The 22,439-nt window shown below is 38.9% G+C and overlaps 1 protein-coding gene across 5 annotated transcripts; it reads right to left on the minus strand.

The window, feature by feature from the left end:
- Window positions 1–260: 260 nt before the first annotated feature.
- Window positions 261–21,960, minus strand: FRRS1 (ferric chelate reductase 1). 5 transcript variants are annotated; one of them, XM_069789336.1, is made up of 17 exons: window positions 21,781–21,960; window positions 20,618–20,776; window positions 13,219–13,414; window positions 12,851–12,987; window positions 11,541–11,635; window positions 10,727–10,877; window positions 9,707–9,886; window positions 8,696–8,794; window positions 7,999–8,146; window positions 7,341–7,457; window positions 6,426–6,541; window positions 6,054–6,140; window positions 4,987–5,084; window positions 4,760–4,818; window positions 3,908–4,051; window positions 2,681–2,742; window positions 261–2,575 (listed from the first exon to the last, which is right to left on the minus strand). In XM_069789336.1, exons 2-17 carry the CDS (start codon window positions 20,666–20,668, stop codon window positions 2,483–2,485), a joined length of 1,833 nt encoding a protein of 610 aa, XP_069645437.1. In that variant the 5' UTR covers window positions 20,669–20,776; window positions 21,781–21,960; the 3' UTR covers window positions 261–2,482. The 5 variants fall into 5 exon arrangements, with proteins under 5 accessions (XP_069645437.1, XP_009921719.1, XP_069645440.1 ...); XM_009923417.2 differs by having other exon boundaries at window positions 21,588–21,954; XM_069789339.1 differs by lacking the exon at window positions 20,618–20,776 and having other exon boundaries at window positions 21,588–21,954.
- Between the last annotated feature and the right edge of the window lie 479 nt (window positions 21,961–22,439).

The raw sequence follows: 22,439 nt of genomic DNA on the forward strand, positions 1-22,439 counted from the left end.
GGGGGGGGTGTGAACAGACATTACACAAAATCAGCAGGTCTTTCAATCAAATAAGTTAAAATACTGCACATAACGCCTCACATAAGAAACTATACAATACTGCTAGCACTGGGAAGGAACAAGTTATCCAGAGCAACTGACAATTTTGCCAACTTTAAAGCTATATTAGATGTGGAACAAGGAATTTTTTTCTTCTTGAGGAAAAGAAACTGCATTAGGGAATGACAACTATTTTAACATTCAATTTCAATAAGAGTTGCTCTAGGAAGCATTTAGATAGCTTTAATTTATAAAACAACATCTACAAAGAAAACAGACAATCCATTTTGCTGCTAGGCAAGACTATTCTTTTCTAGTTTCTAATTTACGGTGTTTTCATCTTACTAAAAGGGACAAAACCTTTTATTAAGACATTTACATTCATGTTTTAAAAACCTTGTATTCATTGTCCATGCAAATGAAACAACACACTGTACAGTTACTGTATTACAGAAAGAATCCAGCATTGACCTTAATTTAAAAAGCCATCAACTGTGCCTAGGTCGAGAGATTTTCTTCTATAAACTCACGGTATACAAAAGAGTCCCCCAAAACTTCAGTACTAGGTGGGCCTGTGATTCCCAGGCTCTTGAGATCAGAGTTCTCAAAAAACAAACAAACAAAAGAGACAAACCCACACAATTAGCTATATGCCTCTTACACTTCAGCTTGTGTTTTGCTATATTTCTTCATAGTCCCCCTTTCCTAATCTGCACATGACTTTTCCAGCTTCCAGGAAGAAGGGGGACGATTCAGCTTACACTCACTTGCAGTCTGCTGATGATGACAAAGGGATTAATCCCACTGCTTATGCCTAAACCAGTTACTTGAGTGGCCAAAAAGAATAACACTGACTACAGACACAAACTTGTAGCTTTCTGAATAGGACTCGTCCCTGCAACAGGCTGCACTGTGGATTTGGGGAGATAGAGGAAGAGACAGAAATAGACAGCTTTAGTAAATAGAAAGAACCACTACCTGACCCACACATACAAGTATTTTAGAGCTGGCCATCAGGTACTAGAGAGATGTTGCTGTAGTAGTCTACACCAAGCCAGGCGTCACTATTTACTATTCTATCCAATACTCCAACACCTTTATTTCCAGCTAGCTTAGTAGCCCTAGGCTGAAGATATATTTTGAAGCATTACAACTAAAAATCAGTAATTCCCAGTATCAAAAATGAAGAACTATGGAAGCAAACTTTCAGAGCTGAAAAAAACCCAAATGCAAAGCACTCTACTGCATGGCATATTAAGGGTTCATTTCTGAGATCCCATTTCAAGAGTGTCCTTCCATATTTAGACAAATCATGAACCAAAAGTTAAACAATATAGTCTCTTTCCATTCCCTGTACCTAGTTCATATATTTAGATAAATCTTCTGACTAAAAAAAACACCCTCACATATTCTTATGAACAGTTCTATCTCCTAGATATGCCAGCTCAAAGGACCCTCACTTAATATTAAACAGAAGCTGCTTTTCCTGAAGTCAAATCAGCTCCTAATCTACAGTTCGTTCAATAGTGCAAATACAACTGCAACATTCTTGAGCAAATATTTTCATTTCCATTTAAGCATTAAGTGGCATAAATCCATCTTATTCACACAGAAAAGTAATTCAGAAGCCACAAGCAACCAAAGACAGAAAAACACAGAAATCCACACACAGAGATAGCCAAAACTCAAACAGGAAGAACCTAAGTACAACTGGTTTTAATGCACTTACATTGCAAACGTTTTCTCTTAACGGTTTAGAAGCACTGAGGGGGATGGGACAGAACAGAATTTTAGGTGAGGCAAATGGTGGTTTTACTAAAGGAGTGAAGTTCCCAAACTCATATGCTTCTGTAAGTGTACTGCTCTTAGAGCATAGAGAATATTTTTTGCATTTAACTGCAAAGACAGACAACTGCATTTGGCTCATGCATCAACCTGCATTTGGAACAGTTTCTCACTCCTGGTTTTTTTAATGCACAAAACTGTCATGAGCAGGAAGTTGTCACATCACATGCCATTAGAACACAGTAAAGTGAACAGATATGATGGATTCCGGATCAATCTTTCCAGTTTTCCCAATAATATTCACAAAAGGTTTAGGGAACTGACTATCAAAACAGCATTTTCAGCACATCTTCTCAGTCTTCTTAACCTGTAAGCTTCAATCAAGTTAATTACTGCACTTAAAAAATAGAGACTTCATTCCTTATTCAGGCAAAGACTCTCATTAAAAGTCCCATCAGAAGGCAGCTTTTGCAGAACTGCAGCATCCTTCTATTGATTTGAATTCAAGTTCTCCCTAACACCAAGCATGATGCACATGTGCTATTACTCTTCAGTTACATCTTCAGGGAGGTGTTGACAGAAAAGTTGTAATAGAAAGCATTCCTTGCAGGTCTTTCAACTGCACAATATTTCATCACAAAGTTCTCAATGACTTATTTCATATGTGGTTGATTGCTGCCAGGAAGGCAATGAGGAATACTATATTTCCACAGACATAGATGGTTAACACAACCTGTTTGAACAGACGACCCTGGAAGAGAAAGGGAAGAAAAGCCATAGAAGTGTCAGTCTTTTTATTGGTTTGAACAAAGAATCATCCCATCTCACAGCAGTTATTTACAAAATTGTGACTTACCTCTGCTTCTGCAGATGTGAGTGACTGCAGTATCTGTACTCTGTCATCCTCTATCACTTCAACTGTTAGTGGGAAGGAAAAAAAAAGTTAAGTCTGCTCTTAAGAGGAAGGAGGTTTTTCATTTTTATACTACAGAAGTCTTGATCCTGTGACTAAGAAACTAAGTCTTACACAGCATCAAATTTGAAAAGCGCTTGGAAGTCTCATTTGACATTTCATGGCCTGTACCATCATGCTCACAACAGCACAAGTGAAAAAACTATTCTGGATCTGACCTACAAAAAGTAACTTCTGGACATTGAAGTGGGAAAACATTTTGTCTCTTTTGCTAGAGTGAATCATGAAAACACTGAGTTTTGAGCTGAACAAAATATTTGTCTGATCTAAAACCTTTTACTTTTCATTTTAAGATAAGTAGATTCCATTAAGAAGTATCTTCCGTTAGCCAACATGAAAACATTAATTGTTCAAATATTTCAGGTTCATTTCTCTACTTTGAGGAAGTAATTACTGCAAGTTAAATTTAAACTCACATCTTTTATAATCACTCCTTCATGTGCCACCTTAAACAGCCTTTTAACTAATCATGCTTCTTCAATCCTGCAGACATCTCGTCTCTGTCTTACATATAGCTTGTTCACATGTGCACAGTCATCTCCTCTCAGTGACACCAGCCAGTGAAAACTAAGAATTTCCAGTGAAGTTACTACCAGTCCCTTCTCTAGACATATTGGAGTCAGGATTTCACCTTCATCCCCCTGTTCAGTCAAAATTGCAAGCATTTGTGCTCAAGTTTCTGATCATTTTGCTCATGCAATAATAGCCATTCATATCAGCAATTTGTCACAATAACATGCAGACTAAATCTGCATGTCTTAACCTGGACTTTACCTACCTACGTAGGATCAAAATCATGACAAACAGTGATAGATACTTGGAAAATACGCATTTCAGTCTGCCCCTATGAACAGTCGTTTGAGAAATAAGAAGCTACTATTTAAAATGGAAAAAAACCAGTATTTCTAGAACACTTTGGTCTTGAAAGCTGGTTTACTCCCATATTAGTTTGTACAGAAGATATGACACTGTTAATCAAGAGTTATTCCCTTTCAGCTTCCAAGTTAGAGGCCAAAGAACACCTCCTGAAATTCAATCCACTCAGTTAACATTCTTTTTGCACAATCATCAGCAAGCAAGGTAACAATAGGAGTTTTCTTGGGTTTGTACCTTTACGTATGAGACAGTAGCTGTGTATTTCCAGAAGAATCTCAATACCGACATGCCAAGCTACAAAACCAATCATTGTATATGTGTCCCATGGGTCTGGCAGGTCAAGTGCTGGTAGATCCATTCCCAAGAACATAGTCACCACTAGTCAGTAAAAACAAGATAAAAAGACACTAAGAGTGCTGTGTCAGGGTGATTAAAAAATGCTCTCAACACCTTTGGTAATAGATTTCCCATGAACTGTCTACAACTGCTTGGGGAATGAGGTTAAACAAATCCATGCAGCTGAAAAGTTGGGGTGGTTTTTTTTGGCAGTGTGAGGGGGAAAGCAGGGACAAAAGGAGAAGGCCAAGATAGTTTTCATCCTGTTCAGTGCCCTATCACATCCCACTAGCATTTGTGACTCCGCCAACAAGACCACAGTCACCACAACATTTGTGCTTAAGCTAGCTGTGGAAACCTGTCACTATTAATAGAATTAAGCCCAGCTTCTGCTTCTGTGAGTGAGTTTTCCCTCTCCCTTTAAATAACATCGAACTATGTTACTCAAGAACACTATCCTCAAGTCTTCCAACACAAAAATAAATTACTCATGATAAGAACAGGTCCTCATTACACAAATCTTTCAGATTTGTCTGTAATCTCTGTGGTTTTACATTGTCACTTTTTGGCCCTAAAGCTGTACCTGATGGCCACTTAAAACTCACATAGAAGATGTCCAGCAAGAAAAAGAATCTTCAGATATGCCTGGACTGGATGTCCATAGATGTTTTAGATGAGCAATAGCCCAGACAATGAACAAAGTTCCTTTAAATCACTTAAAAGGGAGTTACAGCTATTACTCCTACTCACCGGCTAGTATTCTAGCTGTTGTACCAGTACTCCAGTGAAACCAGTTAAACAATTGCCTCCTACAAAAAAATGAAAAGCATTTTATTGATTACAGGGCAGGGTGCAGGAAATCAAAGAACATTGTTACCTACTTTAAAAGATATCTTCTCAATGTAAAAAGATTTTTTTTAAAGAAACAAGCATATTTAATTCCTGTGGCTGTAACTTAATGAGTTAGTTGCGAGTACCTTGGTGCATGACGAGATGGTCTGAAACCTGCCATAAGTGGTTGAAAGATTGTCAGAGCCATCATGGTACAGCCGAGATAGGGATGAAAACCTGCTTGCTAAACACAGGACATTTTTCTTTAATATCATATCTATATGAAGATATAGAAAAAATACCAAATTTGATAATTTTATTTATGTTTGTATTAGTAAGTTACAACGGTGGAGCAGCACTGTGTTTAGACTGGAGGGGCAACAGGACACAGTAAGCTGCCCTGCAGCTGGATGGAGATTGTCCTCCTTGGCCGCATGAGACACTGCTAAGTCTGCCCAGGGTTTGTCCCACCTTTTTGCTGTATTGAGAAATTCTACCAGCTGAGAGAGCAATATGACTGTAGAAGCTATGCTCCAAGCTCTTCATCCTCAATCCTTTGTCTTCAGGAGAGTCTTATGTTATAACTCCTCCCAGCACTTGTCTCCCCTCTCACCCTATCTGTTTTAATCTTAAGCCTAAAATATTCTATTCAATTTCCCTAGCTCCTAGTTCGTACCTGTGACCACATTCTCCCACCTTTAATTCAGATACTCTCTAGACTTTCCAATTTCTGATATTACCTTGTACCAAATATTATACAGGTGACAGCAACACATATACAACCTCTATCTACCTAATGTTCAAGACTAAGCTTAATCACTGCATACAGTTACTCAAGTCCAAGTTCATAACAACACTTATTCCCAGCAGGTTTACCACATTAAGTCAGCCATCCCATCCTCACTCACTTCTCAAATTCAAGTTCTCTAAGGAAATGGGAAGACGACAAATTAAGTACATAAAGAAACTGTGAGCAAGGACTTTATTTTGGAGGAAGAGGAAGGAAGGGAAGTACTGAATTTTTTCAGCTGTAGTTAAAGGAGGCAACATTGCTCTTCTGTGCTGCTAGGATTTGAAATCAGCCTACTTAAGGACAGCTTTCACAGCACTTTCCTTGACAATAATTGTAACATCTTAGTCATCACTAGACCTTCTCGTTGATTTGGTCCAACCTTTTATATTTGAGTTAAACAAAACAAAAGCACACACTTACTTGGCTCCAGCCTCCTCGGTATATAAAAGGCAACACAAAAGAAATGCTTGTAAGCATGACTGTGGTCAACATGAGCATACGATGCACCTAGAAAAGTTAATTGCTTTTAGAAACTCTACAGCTTTCTTAATACACCATTAAAATACATTCAACAGGTCTATAGTTAAAGATGTTCTTAGCTTCCTTTTAGACACTGCTTTTACTAGTAAAGAGGGTGAACTTCTGATTTGTAATTGTTCCATTTTATAAGATTAAAGAAAGATAAAAATCACACCACATTTAGTCTCCTATTTCTTGGATCTAGTAGGTTTATAATTCTGCTTACAACAAAGATAGAAAATACAGGTGGAGATATGGGGAGATTTTGCCCACCTGAAACCACATCTCCTTTCCAAACAGGAATGAATGAGACCAGACAGGTTTGAAGAATCGTGCAACAATAACACCAATACTAACTGTGGTAATCCAAGCAACAAACATTAGCGCTCCTGAAAATTGAAAAAAATACAAGGTAAACATGAGTAATTTAGCTGCATACGAATACAGCTTCAAAGACTGTGTAATAGTTTAGTTCGTACACATATGGTCAGAATTTACCAGTGGTAAGTTTTTAATCACCTGGTTAAGGATACAACTTTATAGCATTTATCTTGTTAAAGGGCAAAAACATGCATATAAGAGATAATCATACTGCGCCCAAACAGCATAACAGAGCACCTCTGGCTACTGCGTACTTCATATGCGCCAATACAGTCAGTACATACTGGTGAGAGATGCTGTTCTGTCACCAATTTAGATGTCAGAGAATGAAAGGTGACATTTCCTGCAATTTGTCTGACAAAGAATGAGTGATAGTTCTCTCACAGGCCTGCTTTAGTGTCCAGTACTGTACGAGAAAAAATTCTCATTAACTTCAATGGTTCTGGGCTGTCAGTTAAGGAGTTTCTCATTTCAAGTAGAATTAAACCAATAATGTAACTAGAACAAATTAAACCAGAGACAAAGAGGTAAACAGAAACAAGTCCCAGTTATAAATTTAAGAGAAAAAGGAAAATGCAGGTCCATTTTCCTGGGCAACAAGAATCTTATAATGTTGTTCTTGAAATGAAAAGTTATTAATAACTTTACTCTGTCTTCACAGTCTCAGATCTTGCTAGCCAACAGTATATATAACATGACTGCCAGAGAGACAAGAGGAAATACTTACTCTGCAATAATGAGGAAAACTTAATTCTCCAGTCTCAGCACGTCTAGCACTGGAAGACAAAACTAGAAGTTGCAGCTTACCATGAGCCTTGATAAGTTGCGGGGACCTGGAACCTCCAATATCCTGAGGAAGGCCTGTGACGTTGTATATTCCATTGGTGATCAGAGGCTGATGACGATGTTTGTATATTAGTCCACCTAAGCAGTGACAAAGTGGTTTATTTATGGCTGATGAAAGCCACTGCACTTGTAAGTGTGCCCAATTCTTATTTATGAATGCAAGCCCTGTTGTGAGTACTGAGCATAATCATACAAACTAAATTTCTGACACACAATATGATAAGAACCTAAGATGTCATCTAAGCCGTCTCACATACTTAATGTACAAGAACCAGCTCGCCCCTCTACAGAAAATAGCTTTCTCCACTACATGCACAAGGCGTGAAGAATAATTCCCTTTGATACTAGTCTCCATTTTAAAAAGATGTGGCCAGCTCTCAAGAAGCTACTAGTTCCTAGCATCAAGTGGGCATACAACACACATATATGAGTAAGTTTACTGTAACTTCCAAAAGCAAGCCCATGATCCAGAGAGGCAGTAAAGATGACTGGACTAAGTCCTCAAACTTGGAAACTGTAGTTCAGATAGTAATTCTCGGCTAAGCCATGTCTTACATAAGATTTACTAACTCATTTAGAGCTGTTCAAAGAAAAGCAACCATATGTAAGTCAAGTTTACCTTCACTAGCTTCCCCATCTGCCAGAAAGATGTAGTAACTGGCATTCAGATTAAACCTCCCTTTGTAAGCAGGAAGACTAATACTCCTTCCGAAGGAACATTGAAGAATACCATCCACAAGCCTCCATGACACATCTTCAAGCACATTCTGTGAAACAGGAGACATTTAATACCCAGTCTTTTCAGACTGGCACAGTAATTGGCTTAAAAGTAACCCTGCAGAAGACAAGAGTGTCACTGGTGCACAAAGAATGAACAGCAATGATTGGGGAAGAGGGATAAAAATCTCTTGCATACCAACTTAGAAGGCATGTCAGTAAGTCAACACAGCAACATAAGGGTTGGACCTATTACCACCAATTTTTCCAGCTCATAACAACAATCTTCCCCTCTCTTCCAACATTTAACCCAAGATATATTGATTGCGGCTGCAGCCCTAGCAAAGGGACAGAGTAATAATGGGCACAAAGTTCCTCAATACAATAAGCTCCCACCACGTGACTTAATTTTTAAAAGTAAGTTTAGACTCCCAAAGGTAACATTTACTAGGAAGTAAGAGCCCAATCAATCTCACCTCAAAGAATTATGTATCCACCTATGTATTTACAGCTGCTATGCAAAATAAAAGCACAAAGCAGCAGCATTCATTACTTCAAACCTACATTTGTGGAAGCGTCTTAGTTGTTTCCAAATGTACCTCTGAATCCAAAACAGGAGGACTTCGCCCCTTCAGATAGGCAGTGCTTACATGAACATGGTGGTCCTCCTTAACACACAGATACGCGTCATCACCACCCTGCAGAGTTTAAAAGAAAAAGGTATTTATAGCCCATTAAAAACGACTACTGGCAGTCACCAAAACCTCTTTGATTTAATATATGCAACAAGACACAAGACAGATTTCTCTAGATGTCAAGCTATTATTTCCCAGCTTTCAAACACTTCAGTATTACAGAGGAATCACATTAAGTCAAACAGATGACACACAGTAAGGCACATCATGAGTTACATTCCCTCCCCTCTCAGGGTAACAAGCCTATTATCAGAAGTTTCTTTAGTTACTTAGAATTTACTAAATTAATGAGACAAGACAGACACAGATGTTGATGTTATTTAAAAACCCTTTTTAGTTAAAAATTGGTTTTCCTCATAGCTGTAAAGACAAAGTATTGTTAAGAACCAAGTGTTCTTGTACTTGGGACATGAATATAAACAGCATCTCCTTTGTGCAACAGTTAGTTTATGGATTATGCAGTTGTCAACAGCATCGTCCCTTCACTTTAACACCAGTTAGAAAAAAGGAGCTCTAAACACTTTTTAAGATTAAACTGAGTCAATCCTGTACAACGACGAAATGCAAATGGTTTTCAGAAGGCATAGCAATTCAGCTTCTGACAGGTGAGGGTTTTTGGCTAGGTAACAAAGAAAGATTGATCTAACCAGGAATTTCAGTCAGCTGCTGTGCAATCAGGTCGGATTCTGCTAAGACTGATATCCACAGGCAAATTCTATTGCGAATAGTCAGTCCCAAGCTAAAACTGAACATCCATCTATAAAAGGCAACCTGTGCTTCAGCGCTATGGGAGAGAAGTTACTTTGTGCGACGTCTAGTAGCATTTCAGTTTTCCACATGCATGTTTTGCTAGAGTACCATTCAAAATTTCCTAAGATCACAAAAGCAACTAAAGAAGTAGAATAGGACACTCACCATCCACTGGTCATGGGACAATGCAAATGCTAAATATCCTTCACTTGGACCACTCATTTCAATAAATACTGAACTCTTCTCTTCTTGGAAGGATAGAAAAAAACAGGAAGCATTTTCAGGATCACAGTTTGAAGGGTTCCTAATGCAGAACTTCATACTTCCACAACCTGATGCATTAAACTAGACAATTAAGCAAACAAATAAGTCATAAACAATAAGTTTCCCTCTTCTTTCTCTCTTTCTACCCCTTTCTAGAAGAAAGTATGCAAGGAACATCAAAGAAATGCTATCTATGTCTACACACTGATCTCTTAACCCATCCCTACAATTACCCCAGGATTAGTAGGTAAAATCATGGCAAGTTCCAAGCTGTACTTTTACTCAAGTTGAATTTTTCACTTTAAAAGACAGGATAATAGAATTACTTTGAAAAGAAAGTAAAAACTTTAGAGAAACTTCCCTTGGTTTAATTTTTAGAGAGGTAACATCAGCTGTGGAATGAGGGAGAAAAGAAGGGAAGACCAGCTTTTCATTTCCTTTTTAAAGTACAAACTCCACTGATACACAATGAGAAAATACATGGATTCCAGATCAAATCCAGATCAAATAGTGATGCTTGCTCAGTCCATTCAAGAATCAGTAATGGAAGTCAGTAACAGATGAACTCATTGAAGGAAGTTTCTGAGCCTGCAGTTACTAAATAGGAAGCTATTAGTCAAGAGCAGAGCAAGTCTTTTCCCATTTCTCTTCTCAGGTATGCATAATATTTTCTGACCATTAAGTTCTACATGTTCTATCAACCTTCTGACCTGTGTATGGTGTAACAACATTTAATCCAGACCAGTTCAGGCAACTCAACTAACACAAGAGGGTAGCTGTCTATGTTCTTAGTCTCTGATATTTAAGTTACTCATCCGTCATCTCTCCCTTTCTGTCAATAGGCTGTATCAATATGATTTCATTAAATTCCATCGATCACAAGCATTAAAGACAGCATTAGTTAGGTTTATAATTACTTACTGGCTTTGATAAGTAGGAAACCGAGTGTGAAGTTGATATAGCCTCTGATGTTGCATGCAAGGGTGTTGTTGGGGACAGTGCATTAGGCTGAGAAACAATGGGACCAGGAATCTTCACCCAGAAAGTCTTGTATTTCTTCACAACTGTGGCTCTTAAAAAATACAACATGCACACAGTCATTACTGTATACATCAAAAGCTGATTCTTACTTTAAAAAAAAGGAAAAAGGAAAAGCTTCTACAGTTTGTACAACTTATTTGTAAAACTCCCATCTTTATGCAGACCTCTACCATTTTAGGGATTAAAGTAGGAAAATATCTGAAATATCAGTGGAAAAATAATTTTAAAACATACTACTGCATGCTCTACTGAATATAAGAAACACTCACGCCTGTGGCACAGATTACAACCTCAGAGAAGAGTTGCATAGCTTTTATCCATTAGTTTCCAAAAAGCTAGTAGTATAACAGGAGGGTATACATAACATTTTGTAAGGTACAAGCACAGAAAAAGATTCTTAACACTGCATATTACAGGTATGAGATGTGAGCAGTTAACTAGAAATACTAATGAAACCCATCTCTGAATACCCTTCTACTTTCTCTGCAAAAATCAAAATAATCATCTCCAAGCTTTCCCTAAAAAACAAGTGTCTGCATTAGCGTAGACTCTGCAGTGAGCAAGAGGTGTCAACTTTTCAGGCCATTAGTCCAAGGATACTTTCCAGTTGCTGGCCAATATTGGACACAGCCAATGACACAGGTTTACCTTATCTGCATTTTAATAAACTAGAACTAATATTAGATTTACTTACAGAAACTGTACACGTTTTGGTGCATCTCCAGGAGCAATCCAATAAACTTTTATGTATTTCTTTTTTGCTTTACTTGTGTGACTGACAGCTGAATTCTGAAAACACACATATATCAAGAGTTACACAGTGGATACACACTAAGGAGATTTCAGCTAACAGTCGTCACAGGCTGCAGCTAAATCCTAAACAGACACCAAACTGTTACACTGCACAGACCCAGCACAGCTGGCTCTTCCCCAGTCAGCCACGATCAACTCAGATGAAGTCTACCACTGAAACTCATACATACTAACAAACCTTAAGGCTAAAAGGAACAACCAGAGGTCTTTCAATCCAGAAGACTCCAGTGATGACACAGAGGTCCCTGAAGTGTTTATGCAGAAATGGTGTGATAACACTCCAGTTTTTTTGATAGTAAGGTAATGCTCCATTTTTTGATAGCAAGAGCATGAAGGGACAGGGCAAGACTGTATAGAGAGAGAACAGAACTAGTATTCCAGAGGACAAAAACCCCAAAAATAGTCTTGGGGTCAGACAGTTATTTGCACAAGGTAAACAGATTAGACACAGCACTGAACTAAGTCCTCTGAGCACAGAGGGCACAACCCAGACATCTCCATGACTTTACTGCACTGATGAATGCATTAATCAGATGCCACTGGGAGGCAGATGGTAGCAGAGGAGAGAAAAAAAAAAAGATACATCTAGGCAGATCGAGAACTTTGCCCGCACCAGCTCAGATGATAATGTACATGATGTTCATGAAGTTCAGGTGGGTTGCTGAAATACTAGTCAGAGCTCACATCTCTTGCACATGAGGCAGAATCAACTTATCTAAAATGGATATTGAAGACTGATCTAACCTGTTACTAAGAAGGTTCCATTAACAGTAACTGACAGAGTAACACTAAAGATAATGGCCTATTCTAGTGCTTGTTTACCAAAATAACTGCCCTAAACGTTCCTTGCTGTAAGACATGTTCTCTGTCCTTAACAAGTATGGAAAATGATTGATAACTCCTCTTGAAAGCAAATAGAGCATGCACTCCTCTTCTTAATATTAAGTACAATAACCAGGAATACACCACATTCCTTGTGCACAAGTAAAAATTACATTATGAATGCTGCATCTTCCTGCAGCAGTCTGACAGAGTTGCAGTGAGCCATGCCTCTATACTGCAAGTTGGACCAATTTCCTGGGAGACTTATTGAGCTCAAAGATTACATAGTTTAGCTCCATCCTGTTACAGACATAGTCTAGTACAAACACCTCAGTGCTTGATGTCCCATTTTAAGACACTAGACTATACCTTGATACGGCCACACGTCAGAAGCTGAGAAAGTTTCCGGTCAACTACCATGAAAGAACCAACTGCAGGGCTATCCAGGTGTTCTGCATCCCGGGCTTGTATGAAAAACCCTTCAAAATCTGGTCCAGACAGATGAACTGAAGCAAGAAGAAAAATAAAAGGATGTTGAAATATTCTCCAGAGGAAGAATGAAATATTTCAGCAATGACCACCAGAAGCTCATTTTACAAGTACTGAATGACTGCTAAATGGATCACCTGAACAAGATTCAGCTGCTTAGATAGATCTAGTATAGCTAACCCAGTAAAGACATGCTACAACACAAAGAAACAGTAAATTAAACTCTTCAGCTATAATTGACACAATACCTTCTATGTTGTCCCCTGGTTTAAATTCAGTCCCATTCACTGTAATGGTGTGCACAGGTGACAGTTGTGGAGAGCTACCATGACAGGGTATCATGCTAATGCAGGCTTCTCTTAATTTTCCACTTGGATAGCTATCCACAGATGCATAGAAGCAAATAAACATCCAAACAGCAAAAGCAAGGCCAGGCAGCTCCATCTATATAAAGGAAGAGTTACAGGCAGTTAAATACAATAAGCATTTACATCACAGGTCACCACTCATCTTTCGAAGAAGCAGTTGAATACTAAAATTTAAAAACATGTTTAAAACAAAAGCATGTATGAGAAGACACCATTCCCAACTGCAAAAGCTAAAAGTAATGTGTGCTTCTGATAACTGCCAGACTTTGCAAGAATGTTCACAGATATCATGTTCCAGGCCATCAAGAGTACAGACAGCAGTGGATGGATCTGGGTGGATTATTCCTCTCAGTGCATTTTGACATCACTTTTTAAATTTCTTTTGCTTACGCCTCTCCTGTTCCCTCTTTCCCTCTCTCTCTCCCCCCCCCCACCCCCCCCATCTCCAAGTCCCTTAAACATCTGCACAGGACAGATGGATCTTAAAACACATTTCATTGATGTATAAAGGTCACAGTACTGAGGAACTACACAGCTAGTATCAAGCCCACTCTTTTGTTAATCATAGCTCCAAACTGTGCATCATTACAGACTGCCTTTTCTTTCCACAACTCATGTCTACTTCTTCATATATGACAAATAATACCCAGATAACAAATTCTTCTTTCTGCAAGAAACTAAAGTTGCCAAATGTCAAAAATAGATTTTATATATTCCCCAAAAGAGTGGGAATTTGGTATAAAGATTTAGACTAAGACGTATGCTTGTTGCAGACAAGCACAAGACTTTTCCTTTGAACTCTTCTTTATGGATACTGGATCTCCAGACAATTAGTCAAACAACATCATTGCTTGTCACACTCTCATTAAGGGAACACTGTGCATGAAAAACATGTGGGGTAGTAGGACCAAAGAGCCTAAAACAGTTGTATGAACCCCTAATCCCAGTATCCATCACATAATGTTTTGCTCTGCCACACTACTGTTTTCAAAAAAGCTGTGGTAACTGTTTTGTTACTCAGCAGCATGCAGGGTTTAGAGTTGTATTGTTGTTTACAGAATGCCTTAACCACCAAGAAAAAGCATTTGCATGTCTAAAAGGCTGGGAGAACAGAGATAAACTTCCTTTCAGTCTTTAGGCACAAGAAGTGGCTTATCAGGTCTAGTGGAACATGTACCAGGCAAGTAGGTCTGCCTTCTGGAAGAGCCATGCCCCTTTTTGCACCAAGTGATAAAAAGTATCAGGTTATAAAGTTCCCAGACAGTACACATGTATATGAAGATAAGAAAGGCACAGGGCCATTTCAGACTGAACTCTGATACCTAAAAAGCAGTCAAATGAAGACAAGGCATGTCATTAGTCTTACACACTCTTTAAGAGTCATCAATATTAACTCTTCCAAAGTTCTCATACATTCAATGCTAAAAATCCACAATATCCAGGGCATTGCTACATTTGTACTTCAACATAGGGGCTTCTTGGCAACTTTACACTAGTAAATAGAAGAAAATTAGAGGGGAGATGGGGTTGAACAGTTACATTTCAGGAACCAGGAAAAAAAAAAAATCAACTAACACTCAACTCCTCCGAAATATTCAAGATAACATTATGATAATATCTTTAACTTCTAGATCAAGTAAGCCTTTCCTTCTAGTTCCAGGAATTCTCCAAACTGTCACAAATCTCCATCAAGATGATTTTATTCTTAAGTTAAGGAAGCCTACAGGAAGCTAAAAAACTAAGGTTCAGTACAATAGTGGCATTAAAGCAGCTTTTATACGTACCAGTGAAATCTTCAAAACAAGTTGCTGCCAGAAGAGATAAGGCTGCATACCACAGCGACAAGAAAAATAGTAGGTTAGTATTCTAGTTTAAGTAGCAGAGGATGTGTTAGGGATTTAAAATGAAACAAGAAACAGCCTTTGGCAGATTCAACTGACTCAAAAGCTGGCAGAGGAGAAAGAGGAAGAAGCAGAGATGAAAAGAATGAAAAAGGCCAAAATCTGAAAGAAGTACTGTACCAAAGAGCAATTTTTTTAAAACCTTATTTTTTTTAAACAGGATTGGCTGCAGAAAAGCAATCTCCCCTATGCACGTTCAACGATGAGGACTAGATCCTATAAAGAGCAGTAAGTTCCATATTAAAATTTAGCCTTCCTCAAACAACACTTACTCAGTTGCCTTGAGAAGTCCCTTTCCTCCTTTATCTGGAATTACATTATGGCACTCTACATTCTCCACTTCCACAGCAAAAGAGGCTGAAGGAAGATGGGAAGCACTGTTATAAGACCAATCATTCTGTGGTTAAAGATTAATTTTGTATTTTTAGGAAAATGCCTCCTAAAGTGTTATTGTAGGCAAAACAGTACAATAGGTCAACATTTGTCTTGGTTTCAGCTGGGATAGAGTTGTCTTCCTAGTAGCTGGTACGGTGCTATGTTTTGAGTTTAGTATGAGAAGAATGTTGATAACACTGATGTTTTCAGTTGTTGCTAAGTAGTGTTTAGTCTAAAGTCAAGGATTTTTCAGCTTCTCATGCCTAGCCAGTGAGAAAGCTGGAGGGGCACAAGAAGTTGGCACAGGACACAGCCAGGGCACCTGACCCAAAGTGGCCAACAGTGTATTCCATACCATGGCATGTCCCATCTAGTATAGGAACTGGGAAGTGGGGGCAGGGAATCGCCTCTCAGGGGACTGGCTGGGTGTCGGTCGGCAGGTGGTGAGCAATTGCCCTGCACATCATTTGTACATTCCAATCCTTTTATTACTACTGTTGTCATTTTATTAGTGTTATCATTATCATTATTAGTTTCTTCTTTTCTGTTCTATTAAACCCTTCTCATCTCAACCCACGAGTTTTACTTCTTTTTCCTGATTTTCTCCCCCATCCCACTGGATGGCGGGGGGAGTGAGCGGCTGCGTGGTGCTTAGTTGCTGGCTGGGGTTAAACCACGACAATGTTCTAGAGAAGTCAAGCTTTAAGAAATTATTCCTAATCTTCAGATTAAAGAACTCTGGACTTTAACTCAAATACCACAGTAAACCCCTTTTTATAACACAGTAGAACTTCATATTTAAAACTGTAGTTTGGAATAGCCAAAAATAGAAGTTTACAATCACTCATCTGCTGTCCATAATTCAGCTAGGATCTCACTGCACCTTCCTATCCCCTTCTGCAACACACACACACCCCCTCGGCCTTCAGCCAAGACCTGTTCAAAACAACCCGCATACCAATCATAACAAGCAAGAAAGACAACGACACAAAATCTGAATATACAGGAAGGAAGAGGGGAAATCCAAGAGACACCCAGAACTTCCTCATATAAGCAGGTTAAGATGTCTCCTTTAGCTCTAAAAAAAGTACCTGTTACAAGAACATGAAACAGTATGTCATGCCCTTGTGAATACGACAGTCTGGCCAAGAGAAGGAAAAAGTGAGTTAGTCTGGAAAGCTGAGCACCTATGATTGAGAGTTCAAAAATGAACAATATTAAAAAAACACCTAAGGAAGATACGTAGTTAAACTAATGAACCAGCAATAAGCAGTTCTGAGAAGGGACAAGAAAAAGTATGTTTGTACTAAGGCTGAAGATGGATAAGCAATTATATCCATCCTCAGATCCTCAGTCAAGTATTTGCACAAGAGATCATCTGCTTTGCTAAACAAACAAACAAACAAACCCCAGACAGCCATGGGCAAGAAAAGTCACTCCTATATAAAACTCACCTCTTCTTCTGTAAGATTACATGGTTTCCTCTTTTCTCTGATCAGAGTTCTAGAGCCACAATAGCATTATTTCCCTCCAAGTGATGTTGTCAGGAATGACTGCATTTTTAGACATTTAGCATGTCATATATACCATAGTGCAGAACAGTTACTTAGAATTAGAGGAGCAACTAGCTTTAAAATTTTAACTGATCAAACACAGAGGTAAAGGAATCCTGCTCTGTAATAACTGAACAAACAGTAAACTGTAGAATACGTGACTTTTTTCTGATATTCCCCTTTGCAGGAAAAACAGAGGAAGACAACTAAACCTCACAACTATATACAAGCCCCCAAAAAAGGCATTATGATTAATGGCATGGAAAGGATTTGTTACAGAGAGGTTAGGTTCAGGAACGCTGAAGTGTGATATGTGAATCGTGCTTAACCTCACCACAGAAGAATAAATGCTTTTTAAAGAATAAAGTAGAAATAAAAACAGTTCTCCATCTGTACCAAGAAGGACCTGAGAGACTGACCAAAGCTATCACATCCTACAGAACTGTTACTCTATCATTCTTCTCCCAGAAACATGGCTAAATTAAAGAAACACAGTTAATTTGCATTCTAATAAAGATTAATCAGGAGATCTCTGCCAGATCATCTTTTCTAAATAAGAATATAACAAACTGCATCAAAACCTTAAATCACCAAGTATTACCACTAAAGCTATATTCAAAATGAGAATGTATGTTAAGTTTTGAGGTAAGCTGTGGAATAGCCTGCTATTGCCTATAGCATTTGAAAATACTCTCAGTTTCTGCTATCACTTATTATAAACTGTAGATTTGTCCTTCTTGATATATTTTGCTTGCAAGTTGTATTAAGAAGCTTTGGCCATAGTGGCTTATTTATAACCCTTTGAAATACAACCCATTGGTGACAGCCTACGAACTAGCAGACAGTCAAGCTCCCTGTACTAAAGAACAGGAATAATTGACTTCAGGACTGAAGCATAATGATATTAAAAAACATAAAAGCTAATTCCTGCAGCGTTTTTCTACTGGCAATTCTTCAGTATTTTTGTTAACTTACTATTGTTTGAAAGGCCTGGAAAAACAACAGGGAGTTTAAGCGTTTCTGCACTATCCAGTGATTTGTTTTCCAGGATAAATGCATTACACTGAAACGCCTGTGTTAACCAAGGGCCTGAGAGTACCTATAATCTCCTTCCTCTATCCTGCCTGTATGCCAGCTGCACACCATGTGGTAGCATGCATAAGTAAATGCCCCGGTCAAAGTTACAAGGATGTGCTACAGAGCATATTAGCTCCATAGTTAGAACACAATCACGTAGTATTGACTGTTGATTTTACTTAGTCTTGTACTATACACAGACTTTTCAATATGTTATATACAACCAAAGATAGCATAAGATCAGGAATCCTTTCTCTACAGATATAGATACCAGTGCATACCACACCATTACAGCATAGACAGTTATTCAAACCACTACATTTCATACCTTTACTTAGAATGGAAAAAACGTTTCAATACTCATTAGTTTGGAGCATGACTGTAAATTTGTTCTTCCCTCCCTACTTAAATCTTCACTATAATACATAACTCACACCCCCTGGCAGAAAAGAAAGCTTCAGAACAAGTTTGTTCAAAGAAACGTCATCATCACCTGAAATTCTAACAGTGTTTCAAATATCATGGCACTCTTATGGCGGAGGGAGAGAGGGAGAGAATTGTGTACTTGAAGCCATTTATAATACAGCCTTCCAATTAACTGAAAGCCAAAAAATACAGAGTGACAGTCATCACCCTTGCCTAATCTGGGCAAAATCCCTTAGAAGGAAGTTAAGCTTTTCCAAGGAAGCTGAGTAATCAGAACATCCATTAATATTTATTTCATATAGAACTTGATTATAACGGTAAAATTCTATTTCATCCAGAGATTACTCAATACTAACAGCTGACTTTTAATGTAATCTGAAATTTCAGTCAAGCATTTCTTGAGCCACACTACCAATTTATTTTATATGTTTGCTAGGCAGGTCAGAACTCAAGACAGAAATAGAGCTTTTTGTTAGAGCACCCTTTTTTAGGACTTATTACATACAACCCACCAGAAGTTTGGAGGAAAGTTATGTAGAAAAATAAGAACAGGGGTCCCAAAGGTACTCCATATATGTGGCCAGTTATTCTAACAGTAGTGGGATGCAGAACAGTTATTTTAAATAAGAGGCAGCCAAAACCAGCTCACTGAGAGCCTACAACAGATATTTCTGAACAAGTGAACTACAGACAAGCATTTCAGTTAGTATGAATGGAGACAAAGCAGCTAGCATTCTTTCATACTTATGATGGACCATGACAAAACAAGAACGCCTTTGTGATAATTCAAACATTAATGATTAAAGGCCAAAGTGATGATCTATGGCGTGGCTTAACATGGCAAGGCAGACTGCAAAGAGAAATATGGGTTTGCTTATAGTAATAGCTACCACGTTTTGTAAAGTTTCAATGCAATACAACTGCATTTGTCTGAACATTTAGACTTTATCATCCCATTCATTCAGGAGTGATCTCCTTCTCATCCTAAGGGTGGAGAAGAAAAGAAGAATAAGAAATGGTTGGGGGGAAAAAAAAAAAGTGTGTTACAATTTGGGAATGTAACAATTTTAGGAATAGAATTTTTAAAAGCCTGAACCAACCATACCAAAATTTAGTGGGAATCTTTTTGCGATTTCTAGTATACATGGGAATCTATTCTCCTGATTGCATCTCATGATTTTACAGTAACTGGATTTGGATAAATGGAGAGAAGTTACTCCCTCCTGTGTTGAAAAAACTCCTACAGTCCCAGCAGGCGTCAACAGCTACAAAAGCCCTAGTAGACTAATTCCTTGAGGACACAATGTTCACACACAAACTCAGGATGTCTTCACAGAGGTTATCTTCTTTCAGCTGTTTCACAGAACTTTGTTAGCTGCAGAGTACAAAATCTAAAACTAGTTTCAGAGAGGAAGAGGAGATGAGAGGAGGGGCAAGGCAAACATACTGCCAATTCAAAGGTACAAAAACTATCATAGCCAGAACTTTTCTCCTGAGCACCATCAGATAAGGCAGCAAGCAGAAAAGGAAAAAGCCATCTAAAGGTGAATAAGATGTATTAACAAAAGGTGTTTCTGCCTTGTCTCTTTAGAAATATACTCTTACAAAGCAGAAGCAGACAGCCTTACTGTCCAGGAGTCACCTTCCCTCTGAGTTTAATAAAAGAGCTTGAGTTATAACTTCTCCTGCTCATTTAAATGTGGTCATATCACAATAGCTGGATTGACCAAGGGCAGAAAACAAGCAGTGTTCACATTCAGAACAACTCATTACTTTTAAAATACAAACACACACGCACGCATGCACCCTCCCCCCCCCCCCCCCAAGATGACAAAACATACACACCTCAACCTCTTGGTTTTTCTACTCAGGAAACATTCAAAGAGAACTTCAAGCCTAGTGTGTTTCAAAAAGAATTTTTATAATATTTTAAGTGTAGATACTTACCTTACAGCCAGGCCTTCTGTTACAGCGACCAAGTCTGAGTAAGATTGCCATTGGCTTTCTACTTATAGTAAGACAACTTATATTACTTGTAACCTCTCCTATTTGACTTGCATCTAACTGTATTAACCTTTATCATATCCAGGATCAGAGGAAGTTTGTCTGAAAGAAGAAACAGTACACACATAAAAAAGGAAACATTTGTAAGAGCGTTCTTTACTTCAGGCACATATTTTATACTGCTTCCCAAGCTAAGGCCCTAAGACTCCTACACTTCAGCTGAAATGCATTAAGTTGTAATGAAGCACTGACCCTGCAGCTTCCTTTGCTTTGTCAGACATGTACTCCACAGACCTCAGAGAGTTTTGTATTAAGTAATTATTTTAGTTATCTTCTGGTGCAGTTAAAGAAAAAAAAAAAACAAACCCAACAACAACAAACCAACCCCAACTTTTAACACCTTCTCCTCAAAGGGCAGGTTAGGACAAATTTGCAGCATGATTTTAAAGTTTGTTATGCATTTACTCCCTATCGAAGAGACACTTTCTTTTAGAAGAGGGATAAGCACTCTTACAATGGAATAAGCTAAGTTTGTCTTTTTTTTCCATATATCCCACCAAGAGTGAACAAGAGCCAAGGATTTTGCCCCTTTCAATTGTTTATTTTGATTATTTAACTTTCTGTTGGGCAAGCTGCTCTGCATATTATCTTTAAGGCGCCAACCTTGCCAACTCTTATCTATATGAAGAATCCAAAGTTGCAGGCTGACCTAAAACCGATATAGTTTGTTACCCAACAAGCAAATTCAAGCACAGGATCAGCACGTTTACTATAACAGTTACCATACAACCATCTCCTATGCACATTAATGAAGAAACAAAAGAAGAAAGTAATATTCATGTAACATTAAGAAGCAAAGATGCAAGAGGAACACGGTTGGTGTGGCTTCCAGATAAAATAAGCCATAGCTTACCTTTACTCATTAAGGCAAGCAGGCTTAAGAGTTTTCTCTAAAGCAATTCAGAAGTGCTTGCATGAAAGGCAGCAGCTACGAGGTGCTTTAAAACCTTCACCAGGTTTTAATTTGCTTCATAGCTGCTGCAGATTTTCTATGAAGCATATATAGTTTTCAAAAAGCTTGCAGTATCTGCACTGTGAGCACTCACTGGCGTCAGCTTAACCAAAGCGCCCTGGAGCTACAACAGCGTCTCAGCGAAGACGGGCCCCTCGCTCCTGGCAGCCCCACGCTCTTCTCAACTCCCCAGCACCGCTCCCGCAGAAAAGGGCAGCGGGAAAGCAGCAGGCGAGCCAGCCAGCCCACCCCCTCCCCTTCCTCTGCTCGGGCCGCTCTCTACGCGGCGGAGGGCGGAGAGCAGCAGGCAGCAGTCGGCCGGGGACGGGCCGCCTAGCCGGCGCGCCCGCGCCCGGGGACACGCGAAAGGGCGCGTGAGAAAGGCGGAAGTTGCTGCCCAGCCTGACTCCCCAGGAGGACCCGGGTCCCGTGGGACTTGTAAAGTGCGGGTAGTTTGAGTCTCCAAACATTAGAGGTGTTGATGAACGTCCTGGTTGTGCAACTGCAGTCTTGCCCCATGGGCTTTACTGAGGGATTGTCCTTGTAAAAGCTTGCAGAGCTCATGTGCTATTCGTGTGCCCGAAGGTATTCGCATATAGAGGCTTGTAAAACAGGGTTTTCTTATCAAGAAAGCAAATAGGTACTGCTGTAACTGGGGTTTTGCTAGCAGAAAACTGCAGTTGCTTACACAGGCTCCTCCCTGTTCTGTTTTTCTTCATTTCATTCCAAGTCCTCAATTGCTCACAAATCAAA

This window comes from Haliaeetus albicilla, chromosome 8 (assembly GCF_947461875.1).
Source record: "Haliaeetus albicilla chromosome 8, bHalAlb1.1, whole genome shotgun sequence".
NCBI classification, from domain to species: Eukaryota; Metazoa; Chordata; class Aves; order Accipitriformes; family Accipitridae; genus Haliaeetus; species Haliaeetus albicilla.

What these genes read in the sequence shown, in the direction of transcription:
- FRRS1 (XM_069789336.1), bottom strand. Translation starts at nt 20,668, where the DNA reads ATGGCAATCTTACTCAGACTTGGTCGCTGTAACAGAAGGCCTGGCTGT. An exon ending in AGATGGGGAAGCTAGTGAAG is followed by an intron (nt 7,458 to 7,998) that starts GTAAACTTGACT and finishes GTCACTGCTTAG; the next exon opens with GTGGACTAATATACAAACAT. An exon ending in TCACATCTGCAGAAGCAGAG is followed by an intron (nt 2,576 to 2,680) that starts GTAAGTCACAAT and finishes TTTCTCTTCCAG; the next exon opens with GGTCGTCTGTTCAAACAGGT.